The sequence below is a fragment of the Polyodon spathula genome, chromosome 19 (assembly GCF_017654505.1).
Source record: "Polyodon spathula isolate WHYD16114869_AA chromosome 19, ASM1765450v1, whole genome shotgun sequence".
Taxonomy (NCBI): Eukaryota; Metazoa; Chordata; class Actinopteri; order Acipenseriformes; family Polyodontidae; genus Polyodon; species Polyodon spathula.
The window spans coordinates 4,224,452-4,246,665 of NC_054552.1; the positions used below are offsets into that span (position 1 = coordinate 4,224,452).

The 22,214-nt window shown below is 37.0% G+C and overlaps 1 protein-coding gene across 6 annotated transcripts in view; it reads right to left on the reverse strand.

Annotated features, from left to right (window-relative positions):
- Positions 1-4,302: 4,302 nt before the first annotated feature.
- Positions 4,303-22,214, reverse strand: part of LOC121294475 (neuron navigator 2-like) — a 106,733-nt gene continuing 88,821 nt past the window's right edge. For all 6 annotated transcript variants that reach the window (XM_041218196.1, XM_041218200.1, XM_041218195.1 and 3 more), the window contains 18 exons: positions 21,687-21,710; positions 21,317-21,391; positions 14,367-14,450; positions 14,117-14,228; positions 13,700-13,851; positions 11,729-11,901; positions 10,431-10,584; positions 10,119-10,278; positions 9,801-9,901; positions 9,582-9,677; positions 9,206-9,374; positions 8,209-8,444; positions 7,636-7,790; positions 7,326-7,397; positions 6,825-7,021; positions 6,562-6,680; positions 6,143-6,346; positions 4,303-5,919 (listed from right to left, as the gene is read on the reverse strand). In XM_041218196.1, coding sequence (XP_041074130.1) covers positions 5,794-5,919; positions 6,143-6,346; positions 6,562-6,680; positions 6,825-7,021; positions 7,326-7,397; positions 7,636-7,790; positions 8,209-8,444; positions 9,206-9,374; positions 9,582-9,677; positions 9,801-9,901; positions 10,119-10,278; positions 10,431-10,584; positions 11,729-11,901; positions 13,700-13,851; positions 14,117-14,228; positions 14,367-14,450; positions 21,317-21,391; positions 21,687-21,710 — 2,409 coding nt within the window. In that variant the 3' untranslated portion in view covers positions 4,303-5,793. The remainder of the gene's footprint in view (positions 5,920-6,142; positions 6,347-6,561; positions 6,681-6,824; positions 7,022-7,325; positions 7,398-7,635; positions 7,791-8,208; positions 8,445-9,205; positions 9,375-9,581; positions 9,678-9,800; positions 9,902-10,118; positions 10,279-10,430; positions 10,585-11,728; positions 11,902-13,699; positions 13,852-14,116; positions 14,229-14,366; positions 14,451-21,316; positions 21,392-21,686; positions 21,711-22,214) is intronic.

Consider the following 22,214-nt stretch of genomic DNA (forward strand, 5'->3'; position numbering starts at 1 on the left):
TATACCTATGCGATTTAAACTTAAAGCGCATGTTCGATTCGCACAAATGAGTTGTTTTAGTAGCCTGCTTATCAGTTATTCTTTATTCGTGTCTGGGAGGCATGCCCCAGTTTTTGTTTGCGCAGTTGCAGTGCGCTAGACGGCAACAATAGAACCGTCCAGTTTTCCGGCACAGTGCGATGAGGCAAATTAATTACACCAGCATTCTCGCCGACCTGAAAAAAGTGTTTTGGTTTTGTGGGGAAGGAAAAAAAAAAATTACTTTACCTTCCAAATTCTGACAGGCGTGGCTAAACTCTACTGGCGGCGTTTCTGAAGGGAACACAACTTTTTAAAGTTAGAAAATGACCGAGACACAACGCAAACTAAACTTACCTGTTATCAAACTATCAACACATATAGTGAACGTTTTTACTATTATTATTATTATTATTATTATTATTATTATTATTATTATTACTAGCGTTATATTATTGATTAAAAAATTGGGGCAAAACTGCACAGATTCCAGATCTATCCCTGTAGTGGCTCTGAGCTGCGTGGTGTTCAAGTTACAGCTCGAAGAGGTTTGACAGGACTAACAATGGGATATAGTAAAAAGAAAATGTTTGATAGAACTTTATATTTTTATATACGGAATATATAGCATTTTTTACTTATAGAAATATATATATATATATATATATATATATATATATATATATATATACACACACACACACACACACACACACACATTTCTAATATGACCTACTTTTTTTTAACTGCCTATGTTTTAAAACGTGTTTTCTGATAAATGCATGATTACTGGAAAATATCTTGCAGTATACTTAGTCAGAATTTGAACTTATTTTTCTGTAAACCACAATGCCCGGCTTTTTTTGTGACACGTCCCCTTTATCTTCTACGGCTAATTACTTACCTACAGAAAACACAGACTGGCAGCAGCACTTCATCTAGTGGCCTCGTTAATCTAAATCCAATGAATCGATTTTACAACGTCTTTGTGACCTTTCGCCTTTACAACTGCTACGTTGCAATTGTAAAGATTGTAGTGTCTTTGAAACTAACCAAATGCTTTGTTTTTAAAAGAACAATAAACAATATATTTAGCGCGGGTAGCTTCTACAAAGCTCATCTGTGTTAATTAGGGAAACACGCGTTTGGTTAATTGACTCATGTTTTGCAGATAATTATATTGGTGAATTCAAGATTACTGTGATTCCTTTTAACGGCAATAGGCCTAAAATATTATTTTTGAATGAAAAGTCTGCTTCAACATTTATGACACAATACACATCCAATATGAACGTAATTATCTACTTGCCTGCTTAATTTTATTTAGATTTCTGTGGACTTACTGTAATTGGTCGTAATTCAGAGCGCGCATAGGCATTTTCTAATGGAATTCTGATGTGCGCATGCACTAATCGTGCAATGGCAGAGGCAAGAATCAAAAAGTTCCGTCCAGCATTTAGATGTCATATTATATATATATATATAATATATATAATATATATATATAGAATATATATATATATATATATATATATATATATATATATCTAACTATACATGGCTACCAAACTGTCTACTTACATGACAACACCTCGTACCATAAATTATAACTTGCCTGTATATTTTATATATAAGCGAACCCTACTATTGTGTAACCCCGGTCAATAGTGTAGTAATTCCTGAATGGATGTTACCATTCTTTCTTCCACTTGAGTGTCCAATAGACATTGCCTAATGCCATCTTTAATTTTCAAGCGGTCCAGTATTATTTTGTTCAAATAACTTGACCCTTCCAAGAACAAACAAACACATCCCAATACAGACAAACACAAAGACAGATACAACACAAGAAAAACGACGTCACTGTATTTTGTGTTATACCAATAAACATTCAAAACACACAAGAGTTTGTTAAATTAAGACCACTGAATTTGGTTAAAAGTCATAAGCATTTGAGACAAATGCTTATAAAGAAAACAAAGCTGAAGATTCCACCTGCGACGTTTTCTCAAAGTTTTCTTTGTTGTATTGTAATTTATACTTAATTGTATCCAGTCCGATGCGTACTATACAGGTAAATTATCCAATGAGATCATGCCAGCAATTACATAAATACAGCTAGTTTATATTCTCATCGACAGACGTGTAAATCTGAGTTTTCTATTTTCTTGACTGAGAAAGTGCAGTACTAAAATATGATCTCTCCTGCCACCTTGTGGCAATATGTATTACGTCTTGCTACCAAATCAAATGTATTGAACAGTAGGACTTTGATAAAATTACACATACCCATATACAAAATACATCATTATATAATAATAATAATAATAATAATAATAATCCTCAAAGGAATTTGTTTGCGTTATTTCAGTCATTTTATTTTTATTACCAAGATAATTCCGCTATCATTAACTTTCAGCACAGCATTTAATAAATAAGCATTCATTTTATTGAATCATCATGAATAATTTAAGACGGGTACAGTGATCATATTTATTCTTGAATGAGGAGTAACATGATCTTGAACAGACTTAAATGACAACACAAAATCATCATTCCCTAGTTCTTTTTAAAAATGGCTAAAAAAAGTCATCAAAATGCAGCACTGTAATCAAATATTTACATATCTATGTTACAAAAAAAATGTACATCATACAGAATGCATTCATGAACAAACTGTTCCACTTTTAACAACTAGATTCAACAACAACCTTCCATAAAATCTCAACAACCAGACTTTGTGAAAAAAAAAGATACTCACAAGGAGAACACTTCATTGCAGTGCTTGACAGTAATGAACAAACATTTCCTCAAATTTACAGAAAAAAGCTCTATTTAAAAATACAGACAGTTATTCACAGGTCTATATACGCCCTGTACAATTCTTGGCAGTTCTTAAAACAATAGGAAACTTATTTGGCTCCCATTTAAAATTCAAGATGAATGTTGCATAGCATTGTTAACCAAGAACACTCAAACTGAACAAAGTAACAGAGAAAATGAAATGGAAGCATTTAAAAACAAAAATACTGCAGCCTTCAAATCTGAACAATGATTTACCTTGGGTTTATGTTTTTGTTTTAAATCTGTATAGGTTTTCATCAGCCACTTCAGCAGGCATTTATACATTATTTATTCTTACAAAGCCGATGTGGTTAAATGCATGATAAGCACCACAGCCAATCACATGTCAAGATTACGCACTACAGTAATGTATTACTTTGCTATGCAACACAATTTGTTTTCCTCTTCCTCTGTATTTATTTTAAAAATCACAACCAAGTCACATTTGACCTAACCAATCCATATGTTTGAATGAACTTCAAATAAAGCATCACAAACATTCATTTTCATGACTTTTCATGGTGACATATTTCCATTGGTTAAAAAATAAACTCAACACAGTGATGACACCAGGTGTTCAGCAAGGCTACGATTTTGTCATGGTATTTTTTTTTTTGTACATTTCACGGACGAGGTGCGGCAAAAAAAAACAAGAATTCACCGAAAGGTCACCAAATAATGTAGTTCTATCTACATCAACATACACACAAAGCTTTTACACCAAAACCAATAACATAAAGGCTTTTGCTTTTGACCACTGACAAGTTTAAATGTTATTTTAGGGAGTACAAAACTTACAGTACATACTTCAGACTCCACCATCATTTCTGGTCAGAGTTGAAGGTCTGAGTGACAAATCGGAATTACTTGGCTACAATCTTGAGACTTGCGTCTTTTTTGGAAAGGCGTACAGCCTTAATAACAGGTAGTCAAACCTTTCACTGGTCATTCTGAAATGCCTAAAAAATCTCACTGTCCCATACCCGCATCTCTGTAATTAATGTTTGAAATTCTCTGTTGGTTGAGAGGACAAACGCACCAACAACGTCGATTTTGATATTTTTACTTAAATGTAAATTTATCCAACTTAGCAAATTATCTATTTAAAGTATGAACAAAGATGAGTCCTTCGTATAGCAAATAGTGAAGCTGCACAGCTTTTACAGCTGTCTGCACCTGAGTTTTCCACGATTCTGAAACAGCACGTTGTAAGAAAATCTGTCGGTAAACTCCTGTTCTCTGATTAATTTGTTCCTCTGTCTTTATAGAAAACAGCTCACTCACGATTCAAATTATTCATAGTCATGATTTCCGTGACAATCGTAGCCTTATTCATGAGGTACAAAAAAAAAAAAAAAAAAAAAACACTTAAGCCAAAAAGGATAACAAAAAAATGTACCTCTTTAAAAGGAGACAACGACTAAGCACCAAGCTCAACTATTTGTTCCATAAGTTGGCTTTATTCAGTAACATATACTTTAAAGAATATCCTTTTGTTTTCTTTGTTTGTTTCTGCAGTGATGATATTTCTTTATTTATGTACAGCAAGTTAGTCCCCAGTGTGACAACTAGCTGCAAGTCACGTGAACCTGAAAACACTGATCTCATTTCCTCCTAATTGTCAAGAAGCCAGCACCTGATATCAAAAATAACTTTGCAGCCGCAAACCTATGACCTTAAAGTTTAGGACAGGAACACTTATACCTGTTTCAGAATGTAAAAAATAGCACAAATGCACGCTAGCACAATTATTACAAAATTAAGTAAGGCATCGTTTGAAAGTTCAGCACCAAAAAGATGTTCACAAAAGCTTGTACAGGTTAGTGGAGGGAATGCACTGAGGTCTGGTTGCATGCAGCTGTATCCCCCAGTGTGATTGCTGCCACACTGGTTGAGGTGTTCTGATGCATGTGTACTTCGAGGAGATATACAGAAAGCCATTTTCAGCTCACGCGTCTCAAGAAGTTGCATTACTGACGTTATACAATTCGTACTGATTTAAAAACAGCTGAATTGACTTCGTGAACCACCTTGAAGGGTTTTAATATATAGTCGAAAAGTAAAACAATAGTACAGTAGTTGTTAATTCAAATAAAATATATATTTTTTCTTTTTTTCTTGTGAATATTCATGTAAACCATTTTTGGATTTGTAACAGATTTGTAGCGTTTTTGAGGTTTTGCTTACTTCCAAGAGTTTACCAAAGCAAGCTTTTATAAACCTCCTCTTTCTGAATTTAAATATGTCCTACCCTGTGGAACGAATGCTCATTTCTACAACACTTGGGACTAGGATAAATGTGGCTCCAGTATAGGACTGCTGTTGTTATAGACATTAGGTCTATAATAACAGTCCCCGTACCGTCCTTGCAGTTGAGTTGACTAAGACTGGTTAGTCACCAAGCTCCTGGGTTTGCAAGAAGTGTGTTTTTTTTTCTTGCAGCCTGACCTAGAATACATTTCAAGGCAAGCACCATATAGCACCATAACCACCTGCAGCTCAGGAAAGCACTGATAAAGCTGGATGGAAAAGTCCATCCTTCACTGGTCGTTTGGTTCACAGCAACATAGGCAAGAAATGTTCTTGTTGGCCAGCACACGGCACAATGCTTGTTGCACAGCTTCAGAATGCCATCATTTTTGCACATGAATTCAAATACATTTAACATTTCACAACTTGGCTTTTAAAAGCCTTTAGCAAATACACTGTAAAAATAAAATAGTGCAGTTTTTTTTGTTTTTCTCTGTTTTTTTATACACTAGAAAAGACTCTTGTCCTCTGGGTTGCCTGCACCCGTGATCACAATAAATGTGATTATTATAAAGATGCACAGTTTAAAACACAAGCAGTCACATTCCATTTTTTTTTTTTTTTTTCCAGTATTGTTAAAAGGAAAACAGAAACCCGTTGTACATCAATTGGAGCCCTTGATCACAATGTGGACTCCAGTGATGAATCCAAGATGTCGTCATGGTGACTGTTGCTATTGGAGTCGCTGTCGTAACTCTGGGGGCTGGAGTAGTTGGCCGCTTCTTGGAGCCTCATCAGCATATTCATCTGAAAATGAAATCCACATTGACAGTGTTATTAATGTATGTACAAGAGGCATGGTTACATTTGTATGACTTCTTACAAAAAGAAAAATGTTGACAAATATAAATGAATGGAAACGCTACTGCACACAGAAACACTACTGTTACGCATCTGCCATCTACTGGCAAATTTCTTGAACTCCCCCCTTTAAAGCAGGTGATTTCCCAATTCCGATGACAGCACTCACCAGCGGATCTCCTTCTGCGTCACTCTGTGGAACCTGTTTGCTGGAACATCCCTCCCGTGCCACAGTGTATCCATCAAAGCCAACGTCCTCAGGTCTCAGTTGAAGCAGAGGAGGCCACTCATGTTGCTGTGGGCTGGCAGCCCAGGGGTAGGTATCCATCACCCATTTAGCAGGGTCCTCCCAGGGAGCTCTTCGACCATACAGCTGTGACAAACACAGAAAGAACTTCAGCATTGGTTCAGTGTCAAATCACCAAGGGATTGCTCCACAGTCAAACCTATTTCACCTTGACTACAAGAAAGACCTCAAGCTTGACTGCATTTCTTCAGGACCTCCTTCAATGAAAAGTTTAAATTAATTGGAGACAAGCAGAAAGCAGTCCAGCAGTTCAACGCATAAACGTGAGCAGGAGCTCCTACCTGAAGTCCCTCCCGGACTGCCTCCAACATGTAGGGAATTATCGAGTAGTTCCACAGGTCAGTGAACCACACACGCGAACCAGCCACGTCAACTGGGCAAGACAGGAACAATCGGGGACCTAGTGAAAACAAATTTACATCTAACCAATTCCCGTCACAGTACAAACTCAAGATCTTCTACAAATAAAAGGAAGCCTGTATATAAATAAATAACTCTCTCAAACCGCTGAAACACTGAATAACATTGAGAAGAAATGGCTCACCGATCGTAACATCAGAGGAGCTGTGTGCTTCCAGGAACTTGTTGAGATGTTGCCAGACTTTAGGAATCCAGTCGATGATTTTTACCAGCTCTGTGTTTCTCATCCTGCTGCTGATCTCTGTTTCAATCAGTTTTCTTCTCAAGAAACGTCCCAGGAAGCCTTTCACAGGCTCAGTGTGGTTGGCACACAACACCCACCTGAGATTAGAAAACAAAACGATTAGACACAACATGGACCCTGTGGTCTAGAGCAAGTTTCTATGCCATGTATTCTCTAAGCTGTGAGGAGCTGTATTGCTGTCTCCATTGCTAGGCCAAGAACACCGATAAAGGCATAAGTGCTGCTATGCAATATTGTCGAGATTTAACCACCAAATAAACAGCCGAAGATGTTGAATGAATCTAACAAAACTGCCACCTAGTGGAAAAACAGCATTACTGCAAGTAATTCTAGTTTTATTTACCTTTGATCAGATTTTTACATCATAGGTGAAAACATTACCTGAAATTATGATGAAGCTGGAGGTTTGGTGTTGAAGATGTTGCTTGATTCATCGTGCCAATAATGTAAGGGCTGTCAGAACAAACATTGAAATAGTTACAAACAAATGTAAGAGCACTGTAAAAAAATAGGTTAAAAAGCTTGTAGCCACTTAATGCCAGAAACAGCTGAAAAGCAGTTTGGGAATAACTCCTTATGGATGAAATATCTAACAAACTACAAATTGTTCATCCTTTTTTACAGTAATTATTCCATGCTATTGTTACTGCATTTCCTTCTTTGAAAAGGTATGAAAGCAGTCCATGCTCACCAGCGGTGGTACTTGCAGTTAAGAAGCCCGTTGAAGATCTCTCCGAGAGAGCTGACATGGTGCAGGTTATCCAGAATAATAACCAGGGGCATGCCCACCGCACTGCTCTCACTGTTACACTGCTCAGCCAGGCTGGAGAGGTACTGACGCAATTCCTTAAGGACAGGCCAAACAAAAGAGCATTTGTCAGGTCAGTAAAGATAAAAAGAGCACAAACTGTTGCTGCAAACTTACTCATCACTTTTAAATCTTATATTATACACAGGGTGAGCAACGATATGGTGTGTTGATGTGGTAAACTTACTTTCTAATCACCCTGTATGTATGTATGTATGTATGTATGTATGTATGTATGTATGTATGTATGTATATATATATATATATATATATATATATATATATATATATATTTTATATATAGTTTTTTGGGGGGTATGTACACACAAGGTTTAAATGATTAACAAATCATTTATTTCAGGAAGTTTCAAGATGTTTCAAAAGCACTTCTTCAGCTGCAGTTACACCTCCTTTCAAACCTATTTATTTTTATTTGGTCTGCTGGACTCTGCTCACCTTGCTGGACTTGTGGTCCACGTTGAAGGTGGCAATGACCCCATCAGAGACCTCTCTGCCTTCTTTCAGCACAACATACTCTGCTAGCCGATTGGCCAAATAAGTCTTCCCAGTTCCGCTGGGTCCAGACAGGATAATGCGCCGGTGCTCCGAAAGGAGGGAGACGTATCTCAGCAGCATGGGCTTCGGGATCAGGGTCTCGAACACCAAGCAGTCCTGGCTGTGCTCCGAAATACCTACACACAAAAACAACAGGCACACTGTCACAGCGTGCTCTCAACACCTGCTCTCCAGGCAGATGTGTTGTAAACTTGTAAATAAATTGTGTTTGGATGCAGTTCACAAATAACCCATAGAGGGGGATACAGTCATGAATAGACACTACTCCCTCCATATAGCAAAATAAGGAGGGAGTACTGTACTGTACCATACTGTATCCTGAAGATGTGCTGGGGCTGGGATTACACACTCACTGCTGAAGTACGAGGACTAACAGTATATCAGTAAGTTGTTTTTGAACATCGTGCTCACCATCTTGTCGTGTCTGTTCCAACTTAACACTTTGCCTATGATCAGAGCCATATTTCTTTTACTTCTCACAGACTTGATACTATAAACGTAGCTATAAAATCACAACTTTCCTTAAGGTAGCGTTTTATTAGAAATAAATAGCTGGCACAAAATGCACAGTGCATTTAAAATACAAAGATGGATGCATAAAGATAAGATTATACCTGCAATTGATGGGGCACGCATTTAATCAACTGTGTATTTTTTATCAAACGCATGTATTAAAATCAGTAAAAGCAAAAACTATTCAAATGGTTATACTTTTAAAGGGGTGATTAGCTTAAATATAGCATTGACACCACCTGGTGGAGAAATCTGGTAATGCTATCTCCAAAACAGAATTTCAATTTTCAGTCAATTTTTAGTCTAAATTTAAATCACCTATATTCCCATTTATTAAGCCAGCAAGCAGTGTGTTTTACTGTACCTTTCAAGGTGACGGAGATGGTGTTGTTGTCCCCTACTAGGTAGCCACAGGGCAGTAGCTCTGGAGTCTCAGATCTGGTGGTGCGATGGATATCCCCAATGCTGTAACCCAGGACACTGTCGGAGTTCAAGCCCAGCTGACTCACTGGGTCTACATGGATAATGTACTCCTAGAGGAAGAAGAGATCCCATAAGAATATACTGCATCAGTTGCTCCTTGATGGAGTTGCATTGGAAAGCGTCATGATAAACAGCCAGAGAAAGCATGCATGTCACTGTTAATGTTATTTGAGATGTGGCCTAATTGTATCACACGCTTCACTGTGAATGTCCCTTCCTCTTACTATTTCAACACAGAAAACAATAAGAGTCTTTACCTTGAAAAGGCGACGGACAACCCCGTCCAGCACATCCCACTTGGTTTTCCCACTGACTCCGATGCAGCCGACAAGAAAATGACGAGGTCTATACTCCTGCGCGGAATAAACGTTTGCAATTGAATATACAAAGGTGTGAGACAGTCGAAATGAGCAAGCTACTTGGTAAGCATGAAACTAAATGCTCTAAATAAAACGGAACATTCCAGTATATCTCACCTCCTTCCATTTCATCTCATTTCGCAGGCTCACAACTATCTTCACATGTCTGCCCTCTTTACGAGCTGTACCACCATCAGCATTGTCATCCAACAGCATATCTGGGAACAAATCAATAAAATAAAAAATAACACTTTCCAACAACATGATAATGGGAGTTTAGTATAAAGTGCTTTCTGTAGAATGCATTCTAATGTTTAATCGGCACAGTGTGACAGATTCACTCAGCATGCACTTCAGTGCCCAGTGCTGCGAGTGTTCACTTATGTATGCAAGCCTGGTGAATGTCACCCATGGCATTTCTTTTAGTGAACTCACCAAGGCTGGTAGACTCGGTGAGACTGAGGCTGTGCTGGGAGAGGCCTAGAGACTGCCTGGGGGACGAAGATATGGAGAGCTGGGATGGGGCTCGACTACCGACCCCCTGATTCTCAGACTTCAATCGATCGTTCTCAGTTTTCAACTTTTCAATTTCACCCTGCAAATAATTAAAACAGAGGTTAAGCATTTGAAGCTGGTAGCGGACAAGCCATCGCCTTTGAAACGAGACAGGCTAGAAATGAACCTGAGCAATCGTTCTATGATTGAAGTATGCATGGTGTTCAGCAGTAGAACACTGGAGGCCCTCACCTGCATTCTGTTCATTGCCTCACGAAGCTGGTCCAGCTGGTGAGCTGAGCTAAGGGCCTCCAGTCGAATGTCAGTCAGTTTCATCTCCTTGTCTCTCAGCTCACTGCGAAGCTGCATGACTGTCTCAGCCTCACCCTCTGTGCATTCGGAAATACTGTGCAGGACAGAGAAACACGTACCATGGAGTTACACTGGTCACTAATCTCTGCTAAATACTTGTGTAGCCAGATTCACCCCTCTTTAGTGACTGCAGTTACTTCCCTATTTATATAATATATATATATATATATATATATAATATATATAAGGATACAGTTTTATGTCAAAAAACCTGCATATGACACTTACTGTGAACAGGAGGTTGATATTATTTAATCTAATAACCATTAAAAAAAAAAAAAAAAAAAAAGATAACAATTTCATAAAATAATATTTACAAGTGCCCAGAAAATCAGCTTTGTATTGGTGCTCAAATCATTGGTCAGGTGAACAGGTAGTAATCCAGTTAAAATTGAAGTGACTATTTCTGTTCTCCCTCAGTGATGCTCTACACCCCATGTGACTCAGCTGTGGATGTGGAAGAAGGGCATGATGGGGAAATGGCAATTTTTTTTTTTTTTTTTTTTTTTACATGTAGGAAAACAGATAGTAAAGTTTAGCATTTTTGATTAAAAGTGTAATACAGGAATATCTGTGCCCGATCAGATAACCAGCAGTTTATTTTGTGGTACATTAACTTTTATTCCTGGTAAACATTAAACAAAAAGGTGCATCACCATTTACCAATCATGCCAATTACATTCACCACACTGACTGAAATGATAAATATTGCAGAATTGCCCTCTTTTACCGAGCCAGCGAACCACTCCTGAAATGACCGTTCACAGAGCTTCTGTATATCTGTTTTACATATATGTCAGAGTAAAAGGCACTACAAAAATGGACAAGGGATACAAATTTTAATTAAACACAAGAAACTAAACAGGCTATACTGTACTTAGACTTACAATGTAAGAGAACAGTCCAAACACACAACAAATCAGTGATTTATTAAACCTTCTAGGAACTTTCATTTAAAACATTAATTATATTTAAAAAAACAAAACCAGCAATGAAACGTGACACAAATGCAAGAAAGGAACTGCACGATGGGCCTCTTACTTCAGGCTAACCTTATACTGTGTATTAATCTCAAATGAGACATGCAAAACATTTTACATTTATGTGGTTGACATTTTTTAATTTTATTTTTTACCAATTTTTACAAGGCAGCTTGCTGGATCCAGACTATCACTTACAGAGAGTTGGAGTGCGAGGTTCTCAAGAGAGGCGTAGAGGCCGTGGAGCCGTCGCGAGGAAGCTTGGGGGACGAGGGGAGGGAGGAGTCAGTCATCTCCTCGATGTCCGAGTGTGAGGAAGCTGACTTGGGAGACTTCTTCTTGCCAAATGCTTGCTTGAAGGAACTTCGTAACTGGAAGTACACAAAAGACATCAAGACATAAATAACAGTGTGGGGGGGGGGGACGACAAAAAAAACAAAAAACTGTTTCTACCAGGCCTTTTATAATAAGAATAATAAAACAAACAAAAAAACGGTTGCAGTGAAGGCTTCTCGTTTCCATGGTTATGATTACAAATGATATGGGTGGTCTATGAAAAAGTTGGGCCCAAATAAGCTCTCTTGCACAGTAATAGTTCTGATTGATTTGATTAAAATGTACAGTATACACACTTGGAGGTACAATTACTATAACTTGTGCATCACTATATAGCAAAAAAAAGGGGTAAAAGCAAAGTGCATTTTTACTTAGAAACACTAGGGTACTGTAGCCTGAAACATGTTTCAAGGGTTAGCAAGCTAAAGCTTGGGTTAGTTATGTACAGCACTGTACAACAACATATACCTTACCTCGTAGACCTGCCACATGAAGCAGAAGTACAAAGAAAAAAGGTTTTGGACATTTACATACGTAAGTGCTAACAATACCACGCTAACCAAAATCATACTTTAAGTGTAGCTTTGTTTTCTCTGGTTATAGAAACTAGCCTCAATAAGTTTTACCTGCACTATTGTTATACATAGCTTATTAATAGACAGTCTAACAGCTTATGATGCAGTCAGGATGCATTTATATAGCTATTAAGCACAGCATATTAAAAGGAAATTCAGCACACTAGCACTATTTTCTCTGTCAGGAATGACAATACAACTCCCCTTGCCAAGCCGTTTTGAACTATTTCGGGTCTTACAGTGATTTTAATTAGTTGAGCTTGGCATAAACTGCTATCGCAACCATTCAGCTATACTGAATCATTTGTTCTATTGACTTGCACTGGGTTTATATTGGGTTTTTGCACCAAAATAAAAACACATTTAATATTATGCCATGTCAAGTAAACAGCAGCAGAACTAAAATGGTCTACAATTTTCAAGCAAAAAGGTATTTTTTTTGCAGTGGTTAGCTAATTAAGCAGGGATGGGAATAGCACCACAACATATATGCTAGCACGACAGGTGGACCCATGCAAGACACCAACACACAGCATCTGCTATTTATTTTGCTTCATGGTTCATCTGCCTGACAAACAGCAGGTTTTAACATGCACTAATTTGAAAGGGCCATAACAATCATCTCTATTAAGAAAATCCTAAAGCACTGCACACTACGCCAGCACACCGAAGGTTAATACAGTAGCCGATTATAGATGTAATGGCAGGAAAGAAACATACAAAAGGGAACAAACCTATCATTCAATAACACACTTAATATTACATTTTCTAATTTCATATTTTATATATATATATATATATATATATATATATATATATATATATATATATATTCTATATAGATTAATATATATATATATATATATATATAATATGTTATGTAGAGATTTTTCTTAGCCGATTTCCCTTTTAGAGAATGACCTTGTATGTATAGTTAATGAATCCCTACTGTGGTAATAAAGCTACTTCAGTTTGGAAATTTAAACAGCTTTGTCTGCTTTGAGAAAACATCTTGAAAAGGTCTTCCGAATGATCTTGCAATGTATATGTTTAAATCTCCAGCTCAAAAAGCACCCCATCGGCTTGGGATTAAAGCTAGTGTGGGTTAGGGATAGGGCTAGACCATTTCATTTATCTGCTATGAACCTTATGCCGATCAGGTCATATTTCTAAATATACATATTTCCAGTTTCCAGGTGCACCAGTTGCTTTTCATTGTGTCGAGACGGCAGCTCTTATACAAAGTTTCTCAAATTACCCAGTTCTTCTTCTTCTTCTTCTTGGAGTCCACCTCCACGTTGCTGCCCACACTGGAATGGCTGGTGGCACTGTTAATACTGGACACGCTGTCTGAGGAGTGCTGTCGGCGTATGCGGAGGTCATTGGACTGAGGGGTCCCGTTGCCCGTGGCTGCAAACAACAGGGGAAGCCTTAATGACACCTTAGTTATGGTTCAGACAGATTGGCATGACATTTCAGTGGTTTTGCCCAAGTGTAAACCAGAAGACGTCCATCTCTGCCAGAAAATTGCATATGCAGTCTACAGCACCTGCTGTAAAAGAACCCCAGGTCTTTCTGTTCATAAAGGGCTAGCATGACCATAGGGTTTACAGTGGGTTGATTGAACTCTTCATAGATGTGTTCATGGCACAGGTATTAAGATGCATCTACGTACCTTTGCAAGCGAGCTCCGGGGTATTGATGACTCCATTAATGGCAGCCTGGGCAGCAGCATTTTGCTTCTTCAGATACTCAATAGTCTTTCTTAACTCATTAAGCTCTGAGTCCTATACAAAAAATATAGTTGCACATCAGTGTAATGCACGACATGGCAATAACTTTTCCTGTCCAAGCACAGACATTACAGGTAAGCAGATTTGTACATATATGTGCTGCTGTAGAGCAATTAACAATTTAGCAGTCACCTTCTGTTCTGCAGTCATAGTCAGACTCTGCAGCCTGATGGTCATGTTTCCAAGACTCTGCTCAAAAGCTGCCACAAGATGAGCCTGCAAAATATAAAATGGCAACAGCTTCATTATCTATTTCTTAACTAGATTTTTTTATTTGTTTATCTGGAAACGTTGGAGAATACTTGGAGTTTCTGAATATAGTTAAACTTTTGGAATGCTTCAGCAAATTGCCTGTCTGGGCGTAGCAAGGTTTGTGCTTTTCATATAAATCACTGGTTCAAAAATTAATGAAAGACTCAAGCAAGCGTGCTGAATCTGTACTGCCTAAAGGAAAAAAAAAATACTGAAGTAAAATATAGCATGCATGCCATTGTTCTCAACAGAAAAACACAGACTTGTTTCCATTAAGATTTTAAATTGGGAGCTGTCTGTACAAGCAAGTATAGAACGTTACTGTTTCAGGCAACAAGGCAAGTCTGAATTTATAACCATAAACGATGTCTGGTTTTCTAAAACAATCCGAAATGGCACGCATTAAAATCAGATTCTTTTTTTTTTTTTCATCTTTGCAAAATTGGAAACAAAATCAAAACTATACTGTGGCTAAGCACAAAAAAGTAATAAAGAAACTACGACTAAAAAGAGGATACAGTGCTCAAAATACATTCATTGAATTGACCTGTTGTGATTTCTACATAGTGTGCAGTCGCAACTTGCAATGGTCCTAGTTAATCATTTGTAACCCCCAAAATCACAAACCTGCATCAGTCATTTAACTTCATTTAATTACACAGACTTTATAACCATGTGCAAAACATTATAAATGAACATTCTTAGCTATCAGCAAACAGAACAATTACCCATGAAACCGACATTTGTAGCAACATACAATTATCTCACCGTGTTAATTGAGTGCTGATCCACCTCAATAAAAGAAATGGACTAGATGTAAAAAAAAAAAAATAATAACCAGCAACAGCAGCCCACATTTAATGATCAGAGTTTATGAGGCCGCTTTTAGGTATGAGCGATTTCACAGCATCATGTCATCATGGAAACACATCGATCTTAAGAGACAGCAGCTCCTCAAGATGTAATCCCCACTTTTTATTTTTAATTGGCAAGTGGATTTTGGGTGACTTTTATTCTTCAAATTAAATGGCTTTTCTGCTTTGCCTTTGTAAGTTTTGATATTTATGCAATTATGTGACAGACCTTTTTTGTTTGCTAAATTAATATAAAACTTTACTCAGTTACAAAGCTTGGGAAATAATCCACTCAGTGGATTAATCCACTTAGGCACAGCATAATTAACATATATAAATATTTAAAAATGTTCAAGTAATATTCCTTACATATAATACCTTGTAGCCGAGGGGTAAAAATTAGCGAAGCACAATTCATTTATGAAAACAATGCCTTATCACCTCCGCATCTACTGTACACAGACTGCCGGGAAGTCCTAGCAAGCTGTACACAATACTGTTTAACATTTCTATCTCCCACTCCAGCCACAGTGTGTAGGTGAGGGTGGTCTGATAAGATAACAGTGTACCTGCAGTCAATCAGGGATTTTAAAGTGCTTCAAACACTAAATTGCAACCACAACAAAAAGGTGAAGCCAATCCTCTGATGCCTTGTACTCAAGATTACCTGATATTGAATTACGTCAATGCACGTCAGTAAATGCAAAATCAAAGAAACCACCATGATGCATGTAACACTATCACCTCTATAACTAAGGTGTGTTGGCAAATTGAAAGTTACTATAGCACCTCTGTTATGTACTGTACCAACCAATTTGTACTATTGATAATCCAACACACATAATAGCTGAAATAGCAGAAAAACAACTTAGGTCACATGTTAAGAAATTACCAAGCTATGTTAAGGAAACAACACAATTTTTAAAAAGATATATATATATATATATATATATAAAATCATCTAGTGGGCTGTACGATACAGTCTGATATCCACTCCACGACAGGTCAGTGCAGTTATCTGAGAAAGCAATACTACATTATGTTTACATGTTGATAAAAATGTGCAGATTAAAAGATAATTGCATCCCAGCTTTACTCTCAAGCTCCTTGTAAACACAATTTAATAAAAAGTCACAAGCAACCACATGTTTACAGACAACAGAATTCTCAGGGTAACAATACAGCCTGATGCTACAGTGTAAAATATGCACTGTATGTTTCTTTTAAATGTGCACCTTGATTTGTTATTATTATTATTATTATTATTATTGTTATTTTAATTTTTTTTTTTTTTTTAATTATTTTTTAAAAAAACATTACATATTTTTCAGATAAAAAATGTGCCAATATTGCACAGGAGGAAATGGCTTTGAACACCTGCCTGTACACGTTTTAAGTTGACACAAATGTAATAGTTAGTAAATGAGGCATTAACGAATTAATTTATACATGTATTTTTAAGTCCGACAAGAATACACAGATCAAAATTCAGGTCCAACAGTAAATCTAATTGGGAGGGAAAAAAGAAAGCAATAAAGTGTATGCAAGCTTAAATTAGTCAAGCTAATACTAAAGCATTCAGAGCAAGTCTTATTGACGTGCCAAGACTCAAAGTTGTACTAGAAACAATATGTGGTAAAAGCATAGAATTGTGAACTGCTTATAAAAAAAAAAAAGAAAAAGCTTGAATAAGTTTTAAAATTGAAAGCATTTCTTTTATCCAACGCAACACACCTTCGCTCAAGACCCTACCTCATTAAAATTGTGATGGGAGCAGATCGCTGGATCCACACTGTAAAAGCAGACGTTTTTGTCTTCTTGTCCATTATGGCTATTGTTTAAAGACTGTCCAGTCTTCCTATTTGTCCTCTGCAGAGAGGGGTACTGATTTAGACTAGGCCAGGTCAATGTGCTGACCAGACTACTAGAGGGACTAACAGCAGACATTATTGTAGGGTCAATATCTCCTGTTTCAAATCACAAACTCCAAAAAAAAAAGAAAAAAAAAAACAACACATCCAAGCCCAGACAGTTCCGAAGTCAGCATGAAGGACTAGTTCAGATCAATTTCAAAAAACATCTGAGCCGAGTCTCTCTCTCCAAGCCATTCATATACTGTGCAAAACAGTACAAGTCAGACTGAGAACATACAATTTGATGTTATCACACCAAAAGGCGTACTCAATATAAGGTGATTCACTAGCAAAGGCAAAGTGTTGATAACTAGATGCCAGTAGATCTCCAGTCTGGCAATAAGTTTCTTGGAATAAAATCACAAAGGTCTGTTTTGCACAGAAAACATACGTTGGTAAAATATATTAACTTGTAACTTCTGATCCCTTAAATTCAGGAACAAAACGGCTTCCTTTGCAGATCTCAGACTCTCAAATACCTGTCTGTAGCACCGGAGCGAAAACACGGCAGTCTTCAGAACATTCTGCTATGAGGAAAGCACTTCAGGTGCCAGAAACCACAGTGAGGAAAACACAGTGAGGATCAGCTATACATAAAGCATGAGGGTCAGAGGAAGCTCCTCCTTTAAGCTTTCTCACATGACACTGACATGCTCCTGGGTGCAGGTGGAGCTACACGTTAATCTCTATGCCACTTGCAATGTAGTAACATTATAATCATTAGATATGTGTGTGTCTCTCTCTCTCTCTCTCTCTCTCTATAGTATATATAAAGGTTAAAAGGTTAAAATCCTCACTGTGTTACCAGTAATTGTTTTGATTATGTTATATCTAAATTGTTAATTGTTTTGGCAGTTGGTAATACTTGTAAATTGGTGCCAGCTGCCTATACCTGTTTCTCTGGAGCATATAAACCCGAGAGTTAGTTCATTCAAGGCAACTGCTGTGCGAACTGACCGACTGTGCGTCGTAAAAGTAAGCAAACAGGAACTGTGCCTACTGTTTCCAATTTGTGTTTAAAACTGTGTGTTTGTTATGTGTCAGGGAAATGGCTTAGCCATCCTGCAAGCTCGTCAGGAAACCTGCAAATGTGTAGTTCGTGCTCCAAAGGAGCTCTGTGTTTATTTTTGTTTTTGTTTATTTTGTATTAATAAACGTGCATGTAAGCACTTAGAACCAAGTTTTATGTCGGGTTTACGGTTTTAAAGGGGCAGGGGCAACAAAACCGTGGCGAGTTTTGGCCGTGTTAATATATATATATATATATATATATATATATATATATATATATATATGCCTCGATATATATATATATGATATATATATATATAACTAGCAGCAACAGACAGACACCATTTCAACTAATCCCAAAATAATCACTTTGAACTTTCTCTGAACTTAACACAAGCATTCAGATTCATTGACCAAAAAAAAAAAAAAAAAAAAACCTCTGATCCCTTCAATATGCAATAAAAAAAAAATAAAACAATTGCTACCTTGCTACTCTTCTAAACGCGCATGACTAAACACTAACAAGAGGCTGTGTGAGGTTATTATTGCGCAAGAACAAGTGTACTCATCTCAAAAACACCAAAATCAATTTAATCAGCAGTTGGACCTGTTATCCAAGGCATGTTAAGACAATGAGAGACTGATAGAAACGATCTGCGGTTAGGGCAATGCTTTAAGGTGAAAAAATGTCTTTATCTCAGACTGTCCACAGACAAAATAACCTGGCTGACTCATCAGCTGTTTACAAGACACTGTATTCTCACAAACAACCAGGTCTACAGTCCCTTCTTTGCACACCACCTCCAACATTAAAAACCATAGGATTACTACAAAATTGCTTAACACAATGAAAAGGGTTTAATACACCATTTAGGGCACCATACAAACAGAGCACATTATGCAAATACTTTTGAGCCATAAAACAAATGTGACACTTGTAATCCATCATGAGTAATAAGCACCCCCCTCCCTTATAAAATGCATGTACCTGAACCAACAGTCAAGCAAGATGTATAATCTTTGTCCCACTTAAAGTAAACAAACACAAACACTATCCAGGACCTTTTCATTGCTTCCAACAGGCCATACAAAAGCAAACTGATACAATGCCAGCACTTTTCACAATCTAAAAAGAAACTCCAGGTTGAATGTTGATAGAGTGACAATGCCACCGACACCTTTATCTCCCCTCACGCTCACTTTAAGCAGGTCCTGTATGCAAAGGCTTCTCATTGGGGCTACTCTGTTGCTTAATTATTTACCTGCAATACTTTAAGTTTTCTCTGAAAATGTTTGAGTTTAGAAAAAAAAAAAAAAAGTATAGAGCAGATAACTAAACTTATCGTGTCTGTGTGAACGTGAAGGAATTTGCTCATACAGTACATTGCTAATAGGAACTGCCATGCAAGCATGATCACATATCTCCACTGATATGCACTGCGTTAATGCTGGTCGTTAGCAACATCAGCAATCTCCAAACCCAAACATTTTCTGCATGATAAGCAGTACCTAAACACCACTATGGTCAACTTAATTCCACCCTAAAGTAAACAATGCCAAAGCAATTATCTTCTTGTTATTCACAAGATGACCTTTATGGCAGACTAATCAAAGTATCTGAGAAGCTACGTGTTATAGGCACCTGTTTCAATTATAAACACCTTCTTCCTGTAGGCTATACACTGGATTCCTATAACACATTTTACATATTAACCAATTGGAACTTATTAAGTAAGACGCACTGAGCCTGTTACCCCTACAGCTCATCTAATTCAAGTTCACAGTAAAAACTGCAATTGCCAAAACTGCTTCGCAATGAGAGTCTTATTCCAGTCTAAATAAAGGAGTTTAAAAAGTATCCTGGTCAAGGTCGTCAAACATTTCTAACGTCCTACAATTAAGACAAACTGTACAACGCTTCCTGTCTCAAAAGTCCAAACAGAATTTGTACTTTTTAATCAAAGCCTGTTTACAAGTCCCCCTTGTTTCAAAGCAAATGTTTAAAAGCACTTGATTCCAGTCAAAACATACTGTAAAACAAGCATGAAGATTAAGGGCAACACTTTATCCCTTTCAGTCCTGGCGGAACCTCAAGGTCCCGCTTTATCTTGGCACCACATATTAAGATATGCCATTGGAAATCACATTTGGAACCTCACAAGAATTCTAAGTCACACTCTGCGGTGGCGTATGAATATCTGTTAAAAAAAAAAAAAAAGACTATGTATACTATTTTAATGACATAACTCACATTTTGTGTTCTTCAGCTCCAATAATTCAGGACTGAAAGGTTAAGAAGCCCATGAAATCAGCGTTGCAAAGGCCTTCCATACCACAACTAGTCATGGACCCCTCCGTTTAGTTTCTGGTGCTTTTCAATGTAAACAGTGCTGGGTGTGATCAGAACTACATGCAATCAACCACCACTCTCTTTGGCTTTACTGGCATTTTTATTGTTAAAAAAAAAAAGAAAGAAAACACATGTTCATATAAAAATTACAGGTACTTTTATCCACCCGGAATTAACAACAGAGAAAATAAAGCTTTAAACAAAAACCTGCCATTTCATTTCTAACCACATTTTATTTGATGTAGTAACCAAGCAAGTCCGATCAGGTTTCACAGCACTTCAGGTCTGTACCAACGCCTTCTCTCCGGCATAACTTTACTGACAGACATGGAAAGCAACCCACGCAAGTAGCAACAAGAACTCTGATTGAATTTGGATTTCTGCTCTTTTTTCTACGGTAGTGGATGAAACTGACAAATGCAGTTGTTAATTAAGGAAACCCTTGCTCTGAAACACACAGCTGTTGCATAGTTACTGTGATTGTTGCAACAATCTTAAACACCAGCATCTCTTTGACAATGGCCTTCTTTCTTATGTGCTGGTAACCAAAAAGTTTCCAAGAAGTAAATATTGCTCAGGAATCGTTCATATCATATTGATCATCACAAGGAACTCTTGCCAGCTTACATTCAATATGGCACATTCCCATTCTCATGATACACTATTGTACACACATCTGTACAGTATGCAGAATGTACTTACGTTAGCACTTAGCTGAGTGGTAAGAGCCGACACTTTTTCCTGTGATGCATCAAGTTCTCTACGCAGTTTGCGTATCTAAAAATAATACAATGAAGCATGTTACAGGGGCTATTTCCACACGCTACCAGCAATAGGGTAGCAACAGTTTGAAACACAGTTATTATACTTGAATGAGAGAAAAACTGTCAAACCAATACTTTATTAAAGTTATGACCAACTATTTAATTATTTATTTGCAATGCTTTCTAAAAATAATTTTAAAAAAAAGTATGGGCTTCGATAAATAAAGTTCTGCAAGGCTGACTGTTCTAGATAATATCACATTTAACTTTGCATATGAATATTAGAAATTTTAATAATCTAATCTTACCTCTGACTGTGATTTTTCTTCAGGCTAAAAAAAAAAATAATAAATTACATTGTTATATATATATATATATATATATATATATATATATATATATATATATATATATATATATATATATAGACACGCACACACACACACACACACACACACATAGTACACATATTTTAAAACAGTGACCTTTAAATCCTGACAATACTGATAACATTAGAAGGCAGTGGTTTCATAAGATGAACAGTGTGTAAATATCAAAACACTTCATATCAATTTCTTCATATAAGAACAAAATTCCCAACCATATAAATCACCATAATGGGTAACTTTGCACCTGCTGGGAAGTTATTACCCAGATTCCTTCAAATTCTCCCATTAAAAAAAAACAAAAACAGGAAAGATCTTTGCATAAAATTGTTAAGAGCTGAGTCTATGTTCAAACTCAGGGTAATTCCTAGGAGTAGACGTTTCAGACAGATCGCTAGAGTCAAAAGAGCCGGCACAAGATTTATTGACTTCCACATTTCCTCTCTAACA